At 42.0% G+C, this 20873-nt stretch overlaps 1 protein-coding gene across 1 annotated transcript in view; it reads left to right on the top strand.

The window, feature by feature from the left end:
• Positions 1-20873, top strand: part of LGR4 (leucine rich repeat containing G protein-coupled receptor 4) — an 82435-nt gene that overhangs the window by 57135 nt on the left and 4427 nt on the right. The window contains exons 5-17 of the mRNA XM_075425962.1: positions 7398-7613; positions 8275-8346; positions 10136-10204; positions 10787-10858; positions 10945-11016; positions 11633-11701; positions 12115-12186; positions 13761-13826; positions 14912-14983; positions 15976-16047; positions 16350-16475; positions 17846-17967; positions 18615-18689. Coding sequence (XP_075282077.1) covers positions 7398-7613; positions 8275-8346; positions 10136-10204; positions 10787-10858; positions 10945-11016; positions 11633-11701; positions 12115-12186; positions 13761-13826; positions 14912-14983; positions 15976-16047; positions 16350-16475; positions 17846-17967; positions 18615-18689 — 1175 coding nt within the window. The remainder of the gene's footprint in view (positions 1-7397; positions 7614-8274; positions 8347-10135; positions 10205-10786; positions 10859-10944; positions 11017-11632; positions 11702-12114; positions 12187-13760; positions 13827-14911; positions 14984-15975; positions 16048-16349; positions 16476-17845; positions 17968-18614; positions 18690-20873) is intronic.

Below are 20873 nucleotides of genomic sequence, written 5' to 3'. Positions count from 1 at the left end.
TTCACTGGGAGAGGGAATCGGCTTGGCCCAGGCAGGAAAGATGGGGGTCCTAGTGTGGGATTGAGAGACAAGAGAGCAGGATCGTGCTTTGCAGGGTGAAAATGTAGGAGAAAAAGGGTGGGGACAGAGGATGGAGGTGTATTTCAGTCGGTCAGGACACATTTTAAAAGTGCTGTAGCATGTACCTGCTATAGCCTTGCATTTCTAGCTCTTTCTTATTTTAGGAAGGATTCCTTATGCAGATCATGTTACACTTGTATTGCATATTGTATTTATAAAATATTGTATTACATATTGTCTTACATATTATATTTATAAAAAAAGAAAACCAAAACCCAAATCAGATCTAAAACCATTCTGCTGGTACCATAATGAAGCCGCTGAGCTCTAAGTGGTAGTTCACGCTGGTGACAACAGCTTTAGTAATGTAAACCACGGGCATATTGAAAGATGTTGGAAGGGAAGATCCCTGAATTTAGAGACAACAGTGCAAACACTGTATCAAAAAATAATCAGTTCTGTTCTAATTCCGCTGGTTTGTTTTTTTTTTCTTAAAGTGTGCTTTACGGCTTTTGTTGATAATTTTGTGTTTCTGGATTCCAGCGTTTTGAAGGACAGGGCTATCTGTAAGGATAATCTTGTCTGGGAGGCTGTGGAAGATGTTCAGGAACAGCAAAGATTAGGTGAAGTTAAAAAGCATTATGTGGTCTCAGATGTAGTGTGCACCTTGAACAGTGGCAGGTGGTTTTTCAGCTAACCGGCTTTGAGGGGGTCATCTTCTCCAGAGGTGTTTTAGTTCCCTGCTTCACTATTATTAAAGAGTTAAAGGGGACCAGCCCTCAAGTGAGCCTATGTTAAGACGTAGAATTAAGCTATCAGCACCAGAATGGGAAAAGGAGACATTCACACAAGTCTTATTTTTAACCTGCAAAACCAGTATAAACTTAAATACGCTGAACTGCTTTTCTATCTTGCATTTGTTTTAGAGAAGAACGTGCAAGAGCTCTCCTGAGCTTGTTTGATTGTGCTGAAAAAGTCTTTAAATGTGCAGCAGTTTAAATGTACTGCTTCATGAACTTTACATACTTGCTGAATGACAGGAATCTCGTTTTTCTATGCCATGTTCACCTTCAGAAGCTGTTCTGGTTTTCTTGAAAGTGAGGTATGGGTATTTCTTGTGAGCTTCAGGAATCACTGGGATTGTTGTAGACTTTTTTTTTTAACTGTCTGGGCTTGCTTAAGGAATTACAGAATCACAGAATCACAGAATGTAATTGCTGGTGTTTAAATAAAAATTGGGAAATTATTTAGAAATGGAATGAGCAGAAACTTAACTGGGATGGTGGAAGTTACGCAGCATGTAGGTAAAGATCAGCTGAATCCTTTATGGGTAATTTGCACCAAACTTTGTGTGATCTCTGACTGGTACCATCTTAAACATTTAAATGGGAGAAACAGATGTGCTGGCACATCGATACTGGTGGTTGGAATAGCTTTGGCAGGTGCCATTAGTTTCTGAGAGCTGCTGTAAATTTGTCTTTGAATGAAGCAAATCCTTGTATTGGTGTTCTCGACACCCAAGGTGCAGAGAGCCGCTGCTTGACACGGTGAGCAAACGCACTGACTATTTTAAAGTACCTCTGCTAACATGGTGGGTTTATGGCCTTGCATTGTAGCAGAGTTTCCTAGATACCAGGCTTATCAGTACTCAACTTCAAAACCTAAAAATCTACTCCACTGTTATTTGAGTGATTTCTTTGTGGTTTTTGAAGGAGCACTTTAAAGAGCAAAGTTCTTTAATGATTGCCATTGAGCAGAAGTGGTTTAACACAAGAGTCAGCAGTGATTTTCCTTTTATTAACATCAATGTTAAACTCTTGCTATTAGTACAAGGCTGTTAAAATTTTGCAGTTGCTGAAGCCTGTAAGGTCGAGAGTGTGGTCACAGATGAGAGGTAGCGAGGCTGGGATAGTAGCTGCAAAGAATTCCACAACGGTCTCCTCTTCCTAGGCAAATAGTGTCAACAGAACACATGGCAGTAAGTTCATAATGAATATTATTGCTAAGATAACGTTTGTGAGCTCTGTCTTGCATCCCCAACACCCAGGTGGGCTTTGTGGTGAGGAGCATGGCCGGCTCCTTGGAGAGCATCGCCAGTGATGGCCACTGGCATGAGCTGGTGGTTTGCCCCAGCAAAGCAAGGGTTGACCACAACGTGCCTGGAGACACTACAGGATGAGAACAAAACACAGGATTTTTTCCTCCCTCTGCTGAGCTTTGTGCCCCACTCTGCCCCTCATGTTCCCGCTCCCCCCGGACCGGCTGGGATCACGCAAAGCTGCAAACTTCACAGCCTGGCTGCGGCGTGACCCTGCCTACGTGGTGAGGGATACTCTGCCTTGCCTTCCCCCGTCCGGGGGGGAGCCCTCGCTGCCCAGCGCCTGGCCTCTGCCACGGCACGGGAAAAGAGTTAACCGGAGAAGCAGCACTGGAGGGACTGGGCAGCCAGAAGAGGTGTGCGAGCGTGGTCGTGGAGGCCTCCCCGGTGCTACCCACCAGGGATGTGGGCAGTGGGGAGGGATGCGGGCTGCAGGACGCCTGCTCTAAGCAGTGCTGCCGGCCAGCCCAAGCAGGGCCATGAGAATCCTTTCCTTTTAGCCCTGTAAGTAGATGCTGTGCCCAGTAACAGTGCTTCTGTGCCCACTTCATTGGCAAATGCCTGCTCTGTGCACGTGGCTGGCACAGCAGTTTCTGCAGTGGTTTGGTGTGGTGCGGGGGCGATTCCAGGCGAGACCAGGGGAGCAGGGGGCTTGGCTGGCTCCTGGGACATCCCAAGGAAATAGAGGAGATTTTGTTTTGTTTTGTTTTGTTTTTTCCTTAAGCTCCCAGTGCTCCAGAAATGAATACATTTATCAGTGTTTCTTCCTGCCTTTCCCCCCCACTGTAGTGCATTACAAAAGCTGGTGCCACGCCGTGCCGCCTCCCAGGTGTCTGCTCTCCATACACGAGCATACTGCTGGCAGGCCTGGCCTCAGGTTTGTAGGGAAAAGCTTTATGAAAATTTGAAATATACTGAGTCGGGATGGTAATCTTCTATGTGTTTATATTACTACATAAACACTAAAAATTCATACATATGCATGTGTTAAGACTTCGGAGCTCTTACTCATTTGAATTGAGGAAGGAGTTCATATTAGTTTTACAGTTTCCTTAAAGCAGAGTTAATTGTTTGAAGACCTTTAAGTTCCTATGCTCTGTACTCACTTTAACAATGCGTCAAATACTGATATCAGAGCTGTTGAATATGTAGGTTTCTGTCATCCTCTTGCTCTTTCTTCTCGTGGAGGTGGCGTTTGTGTGAGGAGGGAACCTGACAGCTAATAAAAGTGAAGATGACAGCTCTGAAAGTGAACTCTGAATTTATAGACTAAAAGTAGAGGTCTCTCACAAGCCACTGCCTATAGGGGAGCTGGAATTGGAAACGCTTCTGAAAGATTAAGGAATTTAAGCACATGCTGCAAGCTCTGATTTAAAGAGCACAGTCTTATCTTTAACACTTTAATGGAAAAGGACAGTCTTTGTAACAAAGTTCAGTTCCAGTGAAGAATATTACTTGTACCTTGCCAGATGTTGGAGCTCCCTTAGCCCATCTGAAAGAAAAGGTGTGGTCCTTGGTTGTAATATTTTGTGGAAGTTGTCAAATATTTGAGGTTTGCTTTTCGGTTGTTTCACAAAGTGCTCCGTTATGCGCATTTCACATTAAATAGAAGTATTTCAACTGTGTTTTGTGCATTGAACGTAAAGTTTGTAAGCTTTGACTGTTTGGAAGAGGAAAAAAAAAAGAAAAAAGAACTGTGGCACATCAGGCTTGCACTAGGAGGCATGAAGGAACACAAAAAATGTGGATGAGACAGAAGGGGCCGACGTAGTTAAAAATAAGTCTTGAGATATGACAACTAATAACAGAAAGCCAGCAGTAATAAATATTTTCTGTGTTATCATAATAATACCACCTTTGATCCTTTTGATGCTGTGCTTGTTCCTATAACATTTGTAAATCACAGGTTTTCCCTTTAAAACTGTGAATGCAGCTCAATGAAAACTGGGCAAACCATCCGTTTTCAGCTATTTTATTGGTATATCCGTTGGCCTCTGGGAAAACCTTGGGCTCTCACGGTGATCTTCAGACGCAGAGATCGGGAAGTCGCTGCGTAAATGGAGAGTAGGAGACACAAATAATCACAGCATGATGTCCTGTCTCTCTCCTTGACTTTGGCTTTATGATTCGGCATCACCAGTTACTCTCAGCTCTATTCAGACATTATGTTTGTTAAGACGATGCCAAATGTTTGCAAAGAAGTGACAGAGAGCCAGAAAAGCACCGTCTTTCACCTTCCAAACCCCCCTGCTCAGTGGCAGCAGTGGGTGGTGGTCTTCTTTGTCCCCTCAGTTTTACTGCTGTGGGCAGGAGAAGATGGACACGACCGACTGGGATGGCTGTGGAGAACCATCAGTTGGAGGTGCAGTCACTTGGGGATTGATCCATCTGCACTGGGGGACAGAGGTGTTGGCAAAGCAAGCTAGGGGTGAAGGGTCCGTCATCTTCTCCATGAACCTCTTTGTTCTCCCTGGCTGAGAGTTCGACTCCCTCATTGCGTGCATCTGTCCTTGCTCTGGTCACCTTCTGCTTTAACAGTGGGAGAGGAGGAGCAGGGCTTGGGGCTTCGGTGTGTGTTTCTATTTTCCAAAGCCTGCTTGAGTAAATGGAGTTTAGCAAGGAGTACAGTGAAAGTACAAACATAGGCATAGACAAGTAGTCACAAGGACCAAGGTATGCTGCTTTTCTTTTTTTTTTTAAAAAAAGGGGGGGTGTCAGGGAGAAAGCAGTTGAAGAGGAGACTCGGATATGTTTATTCCACTGGAAAATAATTCTTTTGATCTTCAGGGAGGTGTGTGAATTTAGGAGAGAGAAGAAAGACAGGTAATTTCTAGTTTTGTTTTTTTTTTTCTTTTTTCCTGAAGCAGAGCTGCAGGCTATTTTCCTCCCCCCCTCATATTTTTTTTTCTTTATTATCATCAGATATTTAATTTCTCTGATACGTTCCAGTCTCAGTGCAGCCTAAAAGCATTTAAACAAAACAGCATACACACCTGTCAGACCATGGGGCAAATGATAAGGGGATGCCAGTATATGAACCATAGGAATTAACTCTTTGATGTATAGCTTTAGAGCTAATGGCACCTCGCTCACCTTAGGAGAGAGCCTTTGACTGCAGACAGTTTTGTAAGTTCCTACTTGTATTGGTGTGTTTGTTGCTTAATTTGACGTATTGCTTGACTTTTTATTACATGGAAATTCAGCTGCTGACTCTTTTTCCTAATATTTTGAAGTATTTTAACCATGTACATCACAACAATAAAACTCTCTTTCACAGAAATAGATGAAGTGCATTAATTCTTGATCAAGCTTGGCTTCTCCCTTGGAATTTGGGATGTCCTTTGAATGTCAGGGTCCAGAAGCTCTTTCACTACTATTGAAGCCGTCGTGACTGTGCCTGGGGACAAGTGCAGCACGGTCACTTGGTCAGCTCCTCCAGCCCAGGGAGGTCAGGATGAATGCCTAGAGGCAATAACTTCGTAAACTAGCCCAGATAGACTTTCTAGAGCATGTCTGATCATGGCATTAGAGACACAGTGAATGCTTAATGTAACTCCAAACCTGTGCTGATTGTATTGTAACGAACATCGATGCTCATGGAGGAGCATATGTGTGTTTTGTCTCCCCAGACAGCGGCATACACACCACGGCTGGTACACCAGTCGTTGCAGAGCAGGTAGGAGAGGTGTTCTCTTCCGTGTCTGCAGCTCAGTTACCGTGGTTCAGCTTTGTGTTGACCCGGAGAGGACAGCCTGTAGGTCAGAGGACAGTCAAACATTGCTGCTCTTAGCCCTGCGCTGCCTTGGGTCTGCTACAGCCTGTCTCGTTCATCTCGTGGGCTGTCCCTGCTGACTTTTCCTCTCATCGCCTTTGGAAGGATAGTGCTTTGTTAATGTTTTGCTTCTTCCTGGGTCATCCCTTGCCGCTGCCCATTCCTGGGTGTAAATCCAAGCTTAAGCTTTTAGTATGGAGTGGTTTTCCACTTTTATCCCAAACACATCTGGTTACAAGGCGTAGTGTAGGCAAACCTGAACCAGTCCCTGTCTATGCTTTTTGCCTGCCCTGGTTGCCAGCGATGCTGTCGAAGTAACTACACTGCTAGTGCGGGAAGATGAGAAAAGAAATGGTTCAGGGCCTGTATTGCATGAGGGAAAAGCACACGTCGATTTGCGTGAGTTTGTTGTTGCTGCTGAAGCCATTGGACAAGGAGTTGCCGTTGTCAGGTTTATTCGGTTGTCATGGGTAAGGATTCTGAGCGAGAATCTGACAGTAACACCTGCACCTCCCGTCGTGAGGGCTGCACATCTGGAGCTGGGGATATGCATTTGAGCCTCCTAGGTTTCCAGGTGTGGAGCTCTTCTTTTGATGCTTTGAAACTTGAAGAAGCTGTGAAACCCAATAGTGTAGGTGAGCTGGTAACCGTAGCAGAACTAATTGTCACACGTGGTTTGACTTTCTGTATGAAAGATAGAGAAGTCTCTTTCCTCGTGTGCTGCTACCACTGATGCTTGTGATTGGAGTTCATTTGGGGGAAAAGTGTGGTGGCAAATCCAGTAATGTACAGTAGTCAGCCGTGCTGATGTGCTATTTTGCATTTTGTTGTGGAGCAAGTTAGAAAGGATCAGGTGCAAGGGTGAAAGAAATTTCTCAGTTTTAGCTGACAATGTAATGCTCTATTTGCCAGGATGATTCATAACTCTGACTGCGTTTAACAACTGCTTTTAATAGACCTGTTCTCTAACATAGTCGTTTAAGGTGTACAGCAGTACCACAAAACCAAGCATAGAACAGTATAGAATGCTGTCGACAATGTAGCTATAGGGATAATCGGTGCAGGTGGGTAAAGGCCTCTGCAGTCTTCGGTACGCTACCACGTTACCGTTTTAAAGACTTGTGCCGGTATTGGCAGCTGGGGATTTTGTGTGTGTGTATGTCTATAGAGTTACCAATTCACTGTGTTGAGATGATGATAAGCATATGAGTTTGTTCAAATGTTTTATTAAAAATATCTGAGAAGCAGTTTTTTTATGAAGCTTTCTTTTATGGGCTCTTCATTTGCCTGGAAAGGGTGTTTGTGCATCGTTCAGTAAACCTTCAGACTTTCTGATACTAAATTACTTCAGTAAAGCATATTTAACCTTAAATAAAAAATACTCAGGAGTAATAGGACTTTAATTGATATTTTAACCTATCTGTAGTTTGCGAGTTTACAATGTGAATCCTTTCTGTTTTAATGTAGGCGTTTAGATGCTAACCATATTACTGCCATACCAGAAGACAGTTTTGAGGGCCTGGTGCAGTTGCGTCACCTCTGGTTGGATGACAACAGTTTGACAGAAGTTCCCATCTACCCGCTCAGCAATCTCCCCTCTCTGCAGGCGTTAACGCTGGCGCTCAACAAAATAACGCACATTCCTGACTATGCCTTTACAAACCTTTCAAGTCTTGTTGTTCTGTGAGTATTTGTAACTGTATTTCGTAGGTCACTTTGATTGTCTCCTCAGGTACAGTTTTGATTAATCTAGGATGGCACTGAAAATGGTATTTTGCTGAATTGTCTAGTTACAGCCTATACTGCCGACCCAAGATGATGCCATGTACACTAGACAATTCGCTGAAGGCTTGCTAAAGACTTTCCCCTAAACAGAAAGTCAAATGGGCTATAGGTAGTGAGATTGGCATGTATTTTCCTGGCATCTGATTTTGGTAATGAATATTTCAAACCAATGGTTGTCAGAGAAAGCTTTCAGAGATAATAGAAGAAGAAAATACTATCTGCCACAGACCTGTTTCTGTGTAGTCTTAAATATATCTCCAAGGATAAATATGAAAAATTTGTTCAATTTATATGTTTAAATCATATTTTTATCACACTTCTGGATAGTGAGTAAAGATTTAAAATAGGTTGTCTTGACTGCGGGCAATCTATTCTGTTCTCGTATGAGGATGAAACATTTCTGTCTGGAAGTGAAAGACCTGCTTCTGCATAATCCACCCCATGCAATGTGTTTTCTAAACCACTTAACTGTCTTGATTTCATAGAAATATCTGCTAATTTGTTAACTTCTGTGAAATCATTCACTTGTTTTCACACTTGTTATGTTTTTGTTTTTTAGACATCTTCATAATAATAAAATAAAAACTATAGGAAAACACTGCTTTGATGGATTAGACAACCTTGAAACCTTGTAAGTATGCTTCTTAAAGTAATTTGCTGTTCAGTGTTTGTCGCATTCCCAGCTTCATCAAGGTTGCCTGACTGGTATGGCGAGGATACTGCAAATAAGGCGTGTGTGCACCGCACAACACATACCACCACCGCTTAGGTCCAGCTCAGGTTTTGGAACTGAAGGCTAGTACCAGTGCAGTGCTCCACCAGAACTAATTAACTCTGTTGAGAAGTGGGTAAATATTAGCCCGGGTGAAACGTCGCACTGGGTGATGTGGCTCTAATGTTCCTAGCCCTGATCGAGCTCGTGTATCTTTGCCTAGCACTCCAGTGAGTCAGGAGGATATATCAGAAGTGTTTGAGTGGCCCTGGGGGTGATAAGGGACAAATATTTGTTCCTCAGGTTACTGTAGGATTAAGCATATTGAAAATACAGTGCCAAAACTGTTGTGTGATGACAGGAGGTTTCTCAGAGGGCCCCAGCAGGCTGTTTCTCCACTGCTCCTCCGTTAGTGGATGGGCACCACTGCCTGCCAAGGAGGCTGTTGCTTCTGCAGCAGCTGAACCCATCCTCTGCAGGCTGGCAGATGACAGCCCAGCTCCTGGTGCCCAGCCTCTCATGCAAGAGATTCACCCAAGTTCACTCCAAATATTGGCAGATATTGAGATGATGGACTGGTTTATCTGAAACAGTGAGCCTTATTTTCCGTTGGACAAAAACAGGGACTGGGGGTGGGAAGCATCGCCTTCCCCTTGCCCCATGTCTGTTGTCCTCGCTGGTAATTCATACTCCCCCCAGAACTGAGTGTCCATAGTGGCCAGATCCAGCTCCACAGGACTCCTCAACCTCCCGTGTGCCTCCTGGACGAGGAATGGCTTTCAGCCGCGTGGGTTACACTCCCCATTCCCCTTCGACTCACTCAGTGAATGTCTGATAAGTGGCGTCTCCTTCAGCGGTGCATTTTGTTATGCTTAAGAGAATGCTAAATAAATAAAGCAAAAGGAGGAGGGCAAGGGCACATTAAAGCCAGTGACAACCACTGTTAACATGGAGGAGTTTGGAGGAGTCCAGGAATGCTGCTTGCTGCAACTATCTTGTCATTCTCTTAGAACCTCAATTAAGTAATAATTAGACACTTTGTGAATGTGCACAGCTGATGTAAGACTCTCCAAATGTTTTTGCTGCTCGTAAGGAGTCCCTTCTCCAGAAAAAAGACCGTAGCAGGTCCTGACGTTACTGCTAGAATGGTGACAGGCTAACTGAGATTCCAACAGATCCCTGTCGCTGCTGTGTTCTGATTCAGTGTAAAGAGATTTCCTTCTTCTTCCATTCAGTATTTATAATTTGTTTTGCTACAAGGTCTGCTGTTACCTAATGGCTTATTTACTGGTTAGGTTATAAAACCTGAAAGAAAAGTTTTCTTAGTAAGCTGATAAAGAGTAGTCGTTTGTGTCTACTTTTTTTTTTTTTTTTTAAGCTTTGAAATCTTAGCTCATTTCCATGTAAATTCTGTTGGAGAAAAATCTGAGTTGTTGAAAAATACTGAGCTTTGCTGTAAGGAAATGTCATTTTGACTTAATATGAATAATCCTGTGGATAATATTAAATATCTTACCTAAGTTACTAGCTGGTCATAAAGCATGTCCAACATCAGAAGACTAAGTTAAAAATCAAGTTATTCTATGGTCTAGTCAAAGATGTTCTGAGAACTTTTTACTTTCATTAAACTGTGTTAAATAAAAATTATTTTAACAATTCATAATCACTATTAGGATTTTTTTTAATTTTCCTGCTATGTTTCTTCTAGGGATTTAAATTATAATAACATGGTAGAGTTCCCTGAAGCCATAAAAGCACTCCCAAGTCTAAAGGAGTTGTGAGTATTACTTACTCTGCCTTTTTACCAGTTTTCTTTCTCCTTTCCATAAATAAAAAAAGAAAAGAAATTCCCGGATTTAAGAATGCTTGTCTCATTATGCAGCAACCTAGATCAGATTAAGTTATGCTAAGTGATGGTATAATTAAAGGAAAATATAATCATCAGCTAGAGAGGGAACCTATTGAAAATGCTGTTGGAGTTACATAAGCAAGCAATTTATTCAGGAGAACCATTAGCATAGATCTTAATCATGAGCTGGTTTTGGCCTCCAGTAGCAGAATTAAGTATTCAATGATCACACATATTTTCCTTGTCCCCTCCTTAAGAGGGGAGGAAGAAGAGAGAAAGCACAGGATCACATTTTGTTCTTATAATGGAATATTTTCAGTTTAGCTGATGTGCAGTAGACAGATATCATGCTTTCCAAGTTATTCCTACAGTTTGACTTACTCCTATTTAACTACAGTCCTGTTTTTGGCAGGATTGGGAATTGAGTAGGTGTGAAGAAAATGACTATTGGTTGAATCTACTGGCAGTACATTTTTAAATGTTGGTTTTCTTCTTTGCTAATACCCTTAGGGGATTTCACAGTAACTACATTTCCATAATTCCTGATGGTGCATTTGCAGGAAACCCCCTTCTAAGAACGATGTAAGTAATTTTCATGCATCTATTTTTAGTCTTTAGCAGACAGTGACTGTAAGAACAGTGATTGAAATGTGTTTTTCATTTCCCAGACATTTGTATGATAATCCTTTGTCTTTTGTGGGGAACTCAGCATTTCAGAATCTGTCAGATCTGCATTCTCTGTAAGTATCATCTCAACTGTGTAGTACAATAAATGGATATGAAATGTTGTGACCAAGAACTCAAAATAACTACATTTTCTGATTGCCTCTTACCTGATCTGTAACTTTTTTTTTTTTAATTTTATTTAAATCTTCGTTACCTTGCATAAGACACATAACCTCAGGCCAAATGCTCAGGTTCTTACTTAAACAAACTGCAATATGTCCTAGGTGGTTTTTTGAACAGGGATGTACGTTGTGAGAATGTTTTGCAGGTTGGTGCATGCACGTTCTCAAAAGATAGCAGTTCTGGGGGTGACGAGGAAGCAAAACAGAGCGGGGCTTCAGACTTTGAACGACAAACTGCCTAAGAGTTTATGCCCTTTTCATACATGTATTGATACGACTCTTTCCAGCCTGATGAATTCCAGTTGTTTGCTAGTGAAGGAGTAATTTATTATGCAAATTACTAGTTTAAGAAGCAGTGAAAAGACTATCTTCATGTGTAAAATTTAAACAAAAGCAATAAGGATCTTAGAATGTCTCCTTAGTGAAAATATTCATCGGATAGCAGGATTGAATGTCACGATTCATTTGCATAATTGTTTACAGCTAATTTTTGTGGGGATTTTTTTAGGGTCATTCGGGGTGCCAGCATGGTGCAGTGGTTTCCTAATTTGACAGGAACTGTTAATTTGGAGAGTTTGTGAGTATCTTCTACAGAAATAATTCCCAGTAATTTCTGAGTTTCGCCTCTTGTGAAGTGATTGAAATATGATGAGCGGATCTGGAGAGCAACTGGATGTATGTTCTCTTCCTGTCAATAAATGTAATTATAGAGCTTTCCTTACTGTGATGCCTGGGTGCCTCTTAATTTATTTCTTTTGAACTAGGGTAGGCTGACAGCAGCCTGTGAAAAGGCCATTGGTACTAAGCCCCCTTTCACAGAACTGAAAACCAGAAAAGTTGGCTTGTTCCAAAAAACAAAACGAAAAAAAAATTCTGGTGGGTGAATCTAGCACCCTGATAGCTGAGACACCATCCCTACTCTGCTCTTTTATATGCTTGTTGTGCTATCTACCATCAACAATGCAAACATTTTTTTTTTTCTTTCCACAGAACTCTAACAGGGACCAAGATTAACAGAATTCCTGTTAATTTATGCCAAGAGCAAAAGGTGCTACGAACTTTGTAAGTATACACATTGTGCTCCTATTTTCATCTGCATCAAAATGTTTTAAAAGAAACAAATCTAACTCAAAGAAAAAGTATTGTTCAGAAATGCTTATCCCAGTAGTTCTATCAAAGTTGGAAATCTGATTCTGGTTTCTGGATTCTTCAGATCAAGACTCGTGCCAGAGCTGATGTAATAACTTACGTTCCTGAAACAGGGTCCCCTTTATAGGGATGCGCTGTATTGCCTTAATGTGTTATAGGAGATATGCAAGGTGGTGGGGCAGAACAGTCTTTGCGTCTTCAAATTCGCTCTGCCAACATTCATTCCTAACACAAGAGTAGTTGTCTACATTCAGAGGTTAGGGAAGAGTTTGGTTATAGTGCTTCGACTTTATGCGTTTTGGAACACAGGAGAGAGGAACCAAGAGAAACAGAGATGAGGGGTTAGGAAGAGGGCAGAAATACAAAGGCAAGACAGAAAAAGCAGTAAGGATGTGTTAAAATAGATGCAAAAAAACAAACTGGAAAATGAAACCATTGTGGGGGGAGAGGCAAAGCCATGTTTACAAAGGACACATGCAGGAAAACTTGGAACAAAAGCAAGTGCTGAAAAATGGAGGAGAAAAATATGTTCTGTTTTTTAGAAGAAAAACTAGGAAAAAGAATGATGAGTAGGAGTTATTTTTAAATGGCAGTTCATCTTTTGAATGGAAATTTGAAGATTGCTTGCGAATTTCTAGTCTCCTTTTTTCCTGCTTAGTTCCACAGGAAAATCTGAACTTCCCAAACTCTGCTTAGGGAGGTACCAACATGCAAAATAAACACTTGCACCAAATTCCTGCATTGCATGCCATTTATGCAGTTCATTCTGAAAAAGGCCTTCATCAATAAACATTTTTGGATTACAGCTCCCAGAATTCAGGGAATTCATACTGTATGGTTTTGGGGTATTCATATATGCAGATGCAGAGCTGAAAGCAAAACCGCTGGTTGGGAGGGACCTCGTGAGCTGTTGAAGCCACTGCAAAGGCATGGCCTGTTTCTCTGTTACTTTTCAGTTACAGAACACTAGTTTCGGTTGTTAAGTGTTTGCCAAATAGAGAGTTTTGGGATGAATTTTTTTCTCACACTTGCCTGCTTTACATCACTGGTTGAATATTTTAGGAAAGAAAAAAAAAGCTCACCAAACTGAGAGACAAAAAGGGGGAGAGATACAGAAATGTAGTTTTTAAAAGGGTTACATGAATAGAGTGACTAAAAGGCAATGAATAGACGTTTTACAGAGTTGCATAGGCAGCTTCATTTCCGCTATTTGCTGACTGTTGCAAGCTTAACGTAGCAGTTATGTCTTTCTACGTTTTTGGGTGTATATAATACGTGTAATTTAAGTGGGGCTAGTTCGAATGACTGTGGAGGGATCACACTTGTGATTCCTTTTGTGATTTTCTCTAACCTGCCCTTAGTTTTTCTGCAGAACGTTGCTAACGGGACGATTTTTCTGGCAATCCATTTAATGGTCACAAGTGATGAGATGTTTCAAGTAGAACGGAGTTGAACTAAGCAGCTTTCTCCCATTTTCTGTTTTGAAGGGACTTGTCTTATAACAATATAAAGGACCTCCCAAGTTTTAAGGGCTGTCACTCATTGGAAGAAATGTAAGTAGAAATACATGTTGTTTATTACCTTCTTAGTATGCTGAGTCCAAGTCTCTAGAACGTTTTTTGCTTCATGTTTGATCATAAGTACAATTCTCAGAGTAAGGACAGAGAGGTGACTGTCTTATGTGGGGAGTGTGCTGGACAGAGAATTCAACCACTTGCGTTTTCCTCAATTAGCTAAAGTTAAATTGTTCCTCTGGCACAAAAAAGAACGAACGATGCCTTAATACTGCATTTCGTGGTAGTATTGCTATATGTGTAAATGGAATGAGCATTTATGTGTTTTCCTTCCTGCCTCTTATCTCTTCCACTCTTCTTCAGCTCCTTCCAACAATCAGCCTATGCTTGTGTGAAATGTTTTTTCTAGTCCCTATAAGACATACTCAAAACCCATCTTTGCTTTTCCTTATTTCATTGCTTTAAAGCTTCTTAAGCCTAATATCCAGACCTTACAGAATTTTTCCACCTGCATATGTTCGTACTTCTTGTTCTGCCTCTACTGCACTCCAGCTTCTTTCCGCTTAACCAGAGTGGGGCTGATAGATTTCTCACAGGCCTTTGCTGTTACGTTCTTGACATCTTCAGGCTCACTGTACACATGGTTCATTGTGAAGGGTGCTGGTGAACTGGAAGTATAATTTGCCCATTAGTGCTCGAAGTGTTTCTCAAAATTTTCTTTTCATAAATCCGTATTTTGAGAAATGAAAGTGCACCCATTGTTAGAATATTTCTAAAGATTCCCTGCAGAATGACGCAGATTTGTTTCAAATCTCAGTGTGACTCTTCAAAAGTTCACAAAGTGTTACTTTTAGCTAATTCAGTCCACACTTAACAGTCTCTTCTAAATTAAGTGAGTTATGAATTGGGGTTGGGCAGAGGTGCCACAAAAGAGCTGGTTGAATTAACATGGCTAATGCGAAGTGCAGAGCAGATACTTAAACAGTTTGCCTGCAAGGGGGAACGAGAAAAATCTTACCATTGGCAGGGCTAAATCTATGTATTAGCAGGCACCAAGCGATCCCTTAGTTTGAAGTCAGCCCCGTTTGCCAATGAAGCTCTGTTTCTACTTTTTCACTTTGCAGTTCCTTACAGCATAATCAGATCCGGGAGATCACGGAGGATACCTTTCAAGGACTGTCCTCCCTTCGCATCCTGTAAGTGTACACAGTTGCATACTGAGTAGAGCAAGCCAATGTTTCTGATTCTCATGTACACTGACGTCAGGGTTTGGTATTACAAATCTGATTGATGGCAAAAGGCCAGGTATGCTGGATCTTAAGGTGAAGCAAACCATATACAAGAGATACTAGCAGCAGCCAGATTCAGTCCTTTCTATTCTCCATTTTGGTTTTTCTAGCCTATAAAGTTTTTTTTTATATATATATATATATGGAGATAAAAAAGGAGGGTTTTTTCAGTAGTCCACTACTTTGCATGATATTGTTACTACATTATTCCATTATATAGTATTTATTGGAGAGATTCATTCTGTGATTCTGTGATCCTGTGATCTTGTCTGTTTTCCTCAAGAGGGTCAGACCAGTAAACAAAATTATCCCCTCCCCTTACATCTCTAGCTGTGTGAAGATTATATAGGAACATTGAACTTACAGGAAAAAAAAAGTCCACAAATTGTCAGGTTTTTTTGAAAGGAATGCCATAATATAAGTGTTGGTGGTCCAGCAGGAGCTGGATATGGTTTTTGACATCCAGCAAAGCAGATGCCCTTCTGCTTATTGTTTTGTGGTCTTCCACAACCCTGGCCAATGTGCCCTGCTGCAGGTGCAGTCGTTACGGAAGGGATCGTCCTGTCACCTTCAGCCTGGGAACTGCCTCTGTCCCAAGCCTCTGCCTTGGAGCGCAGGCTGAGCTGCTGCTGGCGGGAGGAAGGGGAGGCAGGCAGGAATAGGAATGGGAGAGGGATTCTGGTTTGGGGGTGAGCTGAAGCAGGACATAGCTGCCTTACTAAGGGATTTGGCTGCTGCTGCACCGGGCTGGCTGGGGAGGGAGGGGAAATGGGAGTGGCCTTTGGCTTTTCTGTCAAAGGCATCATGCATTTGTCACCTTAGCTTTTTTTCTCAGTACAGTGGCCGTTACAAAGTTGTGACGAAACTGCTAAAATGATTTCATTTGGCTTTCATTGCAGCGACCTCAGTAGGAATCGGATCCATCAGATCCACAAGGAAGCTTTCACCACTGTTGGAGCTCTTGTTAACCTGTAAGTAGGCTGTCTATGCAGCAGCCTCCCCTCCCTGTCATTAAACTGCTGAGATAGTAAAAGTTTTCAGCTTAAAACTGGTATGTACCTGTTGAATGTTTCATCTCTGTGGATCACAAAACCTCTCGCTAGCTGAGCGTATGCAGGGCAGACGTCTTGAAAGCGCCTGCTGCACTGGCAGACATTCGCCAGACCACAGCCGCACTGCGAAACCTTAAAAGCCTTCCTGCTCCAATGAAGTGTATGCTGTAGGATCTTCAGACTTGCTGTGTTGTAACACTGTCTTAATATTCACATTTCAGAGACCTAAGTTTCAACGAACTCACTTCAGTTCCAACTGAAGGATGGAGTGGACTGAACCAGCTTAAACTTGCAGGCAATTCTGAGTTGAAGGAAGCTTTGGCAGCAAAGAACTTTGCAAAGCTCCGGTACGTTGGTAAATAACGCTAGAGAGTGCCTCGCTTACTTTGACAGTAACAAACAACGTGACGGTAAATGAAGCCAGCTTAGATAATGCTCATGACAAATAATTGGGCCCTTTGCTGAGTCCTGTAGAGCGTTAATGTTGGCATATATGAAAGGGCATCTGACTGCTCTGGGTATAAAAGCCATTTGCAGACAATTTTCTTGGAACCTTTTATATTTTTCCTCCACCGCTTTCCACGCAGATATCATCTGACTTTGGAGTAGTGGTTTGAGTGGATTCCATTTGTTATTGAACTGAGCACAGCTGCCTTTCGGAGTGTGGAAGACAGGAGCAGACATGCAGGTGTCTGATTCCGTATCACCACACTTTATACATATGCTGTTTATTCTTGGAGGCAAATGACAAGAGTAGCGGTAATTATTCAGATAGAAACCTGGTATTGATTTCAGTGGGAGGTGGATCACACAGTGATTAACTGCTTTGCATTTTCAAAGATCTTTCTGCACATTAATATTTCAATCCCCAAGAAGCAGTTAGAAATCATTTCCCATACTGTCTGATGGAAAAAAATGGAGTTGAAGATACTGGTCATTTGTCTAAGGCCAGCAAAGGAATCCATGTCAGGCCTTGGCAGTCCTGTGGAAATGGCAGATTGGTTTTTGTGTTTTGATCTGTGTTTGAGAACTAAGGCATTGCGGGATCCTTTAGACTGATGTTCCTCCAAAATATTTACAAGAGCAGAATTCAGGAACAATACTGCAGATGGTTGATATTGTAGCCTTGAGTCAGAAAAATTAGCTTCTGGTCTGCTGTTATTATGTTGTATGGACCTGTACTACTTCTCTACCAGGATTAATAATATGTGCCATTTCTGTCAAACACACAAAAAAGCAATAGCACAAAAAAAAGAAAAAAAGTCTTATATGAGGGCCACAAAATAGAGTGAGAAGGAGAGATGTAATTTTTGACGTTGTGGTCATCTGGGAGTGAACTTTCTTACAAAACAGTTACTCTTTAATTAACCTGCTTAATTAGTTTTCAGTTTCATTTGTACAGCAACGCCACAAACACTGATCAGAGTTTGTTTTGTACATGGAGTAGAGTGAGTAGTAAAGAGAGCTAAACATCACATAATCTTCTTTGTAGTTGCAGTAGACAAGACTTGGATGCATCACCTGTCCTTCACCTCAGTGCAAAAGTTCAGCAGAAATGGTTACAACTGATCCAGTCTGAAATAGTTTTTTATTAGCATGAAGAAAAAGAAGCTTCAGTTTTACTACGGCAGTGTGCCACTTCAATATTTTTAATAGATGGTAATCTTAACCAGGGTTACGATTGGTAACACTCTTTGTTGTTCTGCCTGTGTTTCAGGTCGCTCTCTGTACCGTACGCTTACCAGTGCTGCGCATTTTGGGGTTGTGATTCGTACTTAAACTCGAATACTGAAGATTCCAGCCACCAAGATCACGGCGCCTTAATGGATCGTGAGAAGGGTAAGTGTTTCATTGTACTAAACTGGCAGTGTTATTCTGGGCCAGACTAGACCCAATAACAGTGTATGTTGTCTTTGAATAAGGAAATTTGGAAAATGTAATTCTTTATGGGGATACGAAAGTTGTCTCTGAAAGTGCTAAGTGGCTGCTTACAAATAGGCAGTGCCGTGTTCTTTCTGAGTATGTTAGATGTGCCTGTTTGGGGGGGAGGAATCTTTTTTTTTTTTTTTTTTCAAATTCTAAACTGCCAGTATTTTTTCTGTAATTTTCTGCCAGAACAGAAATGTTTTATGGTTCTCAGAATTTTGACCTTTCTGTTCAGAAAGGGCTTGTCCTTCCACTGTCTACTTCAAGGCCTGGAGATCTTTCCCCGGTGATGAAAGATATTGCTGCTTTGTTATAAAGCATTGTGAGTAGCTGGGACAGGCAGTAGTAACTCAAACTGCTGCAGCGATTTCCGCGCTGAGCATTCGACCTTCCATGGCAATCCAGAGCAGCTTCACTTGTTAAAGGCTTGAACCTTGGTGAAGAGTCAGGGCTTTGATCTCTCAAAGGACTACATCCATCCGAGGCAGCTTCACTGCATTTCACTTGGTTTTTTTTTTCTTCCTACAACTAACCTGTTTTTCATTTTTACTTGGATACAGCTGATGCAGATGTTTTAAGAAGTGAGGAGAGTGATGAACTGGGGCAGACTATTATTCACTGTACACCAGCAACAGGTAAATCTCATAACGTGCTTTAGCCACACTGTGAACTTCAGGCATGGTGTTATGCAAATAGCTGTCTGCAGAATTACATGTTTCATTCCTCATAGTCATTGTGTACACACAAGATTAAATTGTACAATGCTTGGGTGAAACTTCATTTGATGTCCGTGTCATTTTGGATGAGCAATCACAAAGATTTGGCTCAGCTTTAGACACAGAGCACTATACTGGAGAACCATGCTAGGAAAAAACCTGAAGTTTGTTTCCATAAGCAGAACGTACAGACTGTAATAGTTTTATTTGGAGCTGACTGTGTTTAATGCGCTGTCCCCTAATTCTGTGTTACTCTTGCCAAAGAGATGTCTGCAGAGCAGACTGTATGAATGCTCATCTGTTTCAGTGAGAAGTCAGCCTGTGCTATAAAAGCTTCACTCGAACTGCTGCCATTGGTGGTTTTAACTAAGCCTGATGTCTTTGCGAGAGAGAGGGTGAGGAACGCTAGCGTGCTCTGTTCCTCAGCCCTGCTATAGCAGCATTAATTGGCAGCAGAGGGCTGTTACAAGTAGCTGGAGCATCTTAAACTGCTACAGATATTTGTGCAATGAGTAGTCTTATTGGCATACCAGAACTACTCCAATTCAGGCTTGAACAGTCCAGCAGTGTTAAAAGTCTTTGATCTTGCAAACGAGTACTTTCATTCTAGGCAGTTTCATTGGTGCCCTTCTACTTATCTTCCTCGAACTGCGAATTTCCACACGCGGTTCCACTCTGCTCCTGAAGCACTTGCTGTGGTGCCTCCTGCTTCCTTGCCTTTGCCACGGGCTCTCCAGGGGATTCCTTCTGTACATCTTGTACCCTCCTGTTCACATAAGCAGGAGCGCATACATGGGGGGAACAGTATGGTTCCAGTGAAGTTACTTCTGGATGAGCAGCAGTTTTCCACGTCTTATTTCATTCCCTTCTCCTAAATTGGTGTTTTACACCCATTACAAAAATCTGTTTGCTCTTCATCTTTTGGGCTAGCTCCAGCTTTAATATACAGAATATCACACGGATTTCTTGATTACAGCCAAAAAAAGAATTGTGGTCATAAAGTCAAATGTATTATTAATGCAACTGTATGTGATCGGAGAATTAATTTGACCAATGCTGCTTATTTGCTTTTGATCTCCTGTTCACAGAATGAGAATTCATATGATGTGTTACATGGGTTAAATCTTTAAAGCCTTTAGCTCTCTCTTTTTGCCCATGCCAGAGATGCTGTAGCTCTAAAAGGAATGAAGAGCTTGTTTTACAAGTTCACCATTTGCCTTGTTTTTCACCAGTCCCTCCCATACTAACAACTTGTTTTCTGTGCCATGCTGTTGTCTGGTCATAAGTAGGACGCTCCACCCTCCGTCTAAATTCTGAATCATTGCTCATCTTGTAGATCCACTTTCCGCTTTGCCTAATGGCAGGAATGGATCTCTGGAACAGTGGAGCTCCAGTAGTGTAGCACTGGAAGCTGTGATCATCCTCCCAAGCATGAATTTCCCCGGTGGGCTGGGAATATTAGCGAGAGAGGAGGGTAACTGGGAGAAAGACAGGAAAGCGTGACGGGTTTTGTTGTTTGTCTAAAGATAATTCGCTGTACAGCTGCTAGAAAATAGACTTCAAATTGATTTTGGAAGCACAGCATTGACACTTTCTAAATTTCCAAAGTAGGAAGTTGCTTTTATTTTGAAGTGGATTCAGCTTAGCAGGTATTGCTGCGTCATGTGAATGTACGGTGAAAAGAATTATCCCAGCAAGGATGTCTTACTTGGGAATACCTGCGAAAACAAGGGATTTCACTGCTGATTTTACTGGTATGATAATTCAGTTAGCACCATTATTTCTTGCCCAGAAAGGAAGCTTGCTGGTTTGAACAAAAAGATTCTTTTTTTGACGTGTCAGTCAGGTAATTTCTGAAAGTTGCTTTGGACCTTGGGAGATTTTTGCACTGACGTCGAAGGAATTCTGCGCAGTTGCTATTCCAGCCTGCAGTAGCGATGGGTTGTCCGTACCTTTCCCCTGCCTAAAGGGAGGGCTTGAGCTGCGTGGAGCCGGCAGCTGTGGGCTGAATCCAGCTTGGAAGCTCCAGCTCGAGGTGGAGCGCAGTCTGGCATTTTTCTGCTCTGCCTTCAGCTCCCAGAGTGCCCGACAGCAGGGAGAGAT

Source organism: Opisthocomus hoazin, chromosome 7 (genome assembly GCF_030867145.1).
Source record: "Opisthocomus hoazin isolate bOpiHoa1 chromosome 7, bOpiHoa1.hap1, whole genome shotgun sequence".
Lineage (NCBI taxonomy): Eukaryota > Metazoa > Chordata > Aves > Opisthocomiformes > Opisthocomidae > Opisthocomus > Opisthocomus hoazin.
Note: the sequence above shows the minus strand (reverse complement) of the source record. Positions and strands in the feature narration are given on the sequence as shown.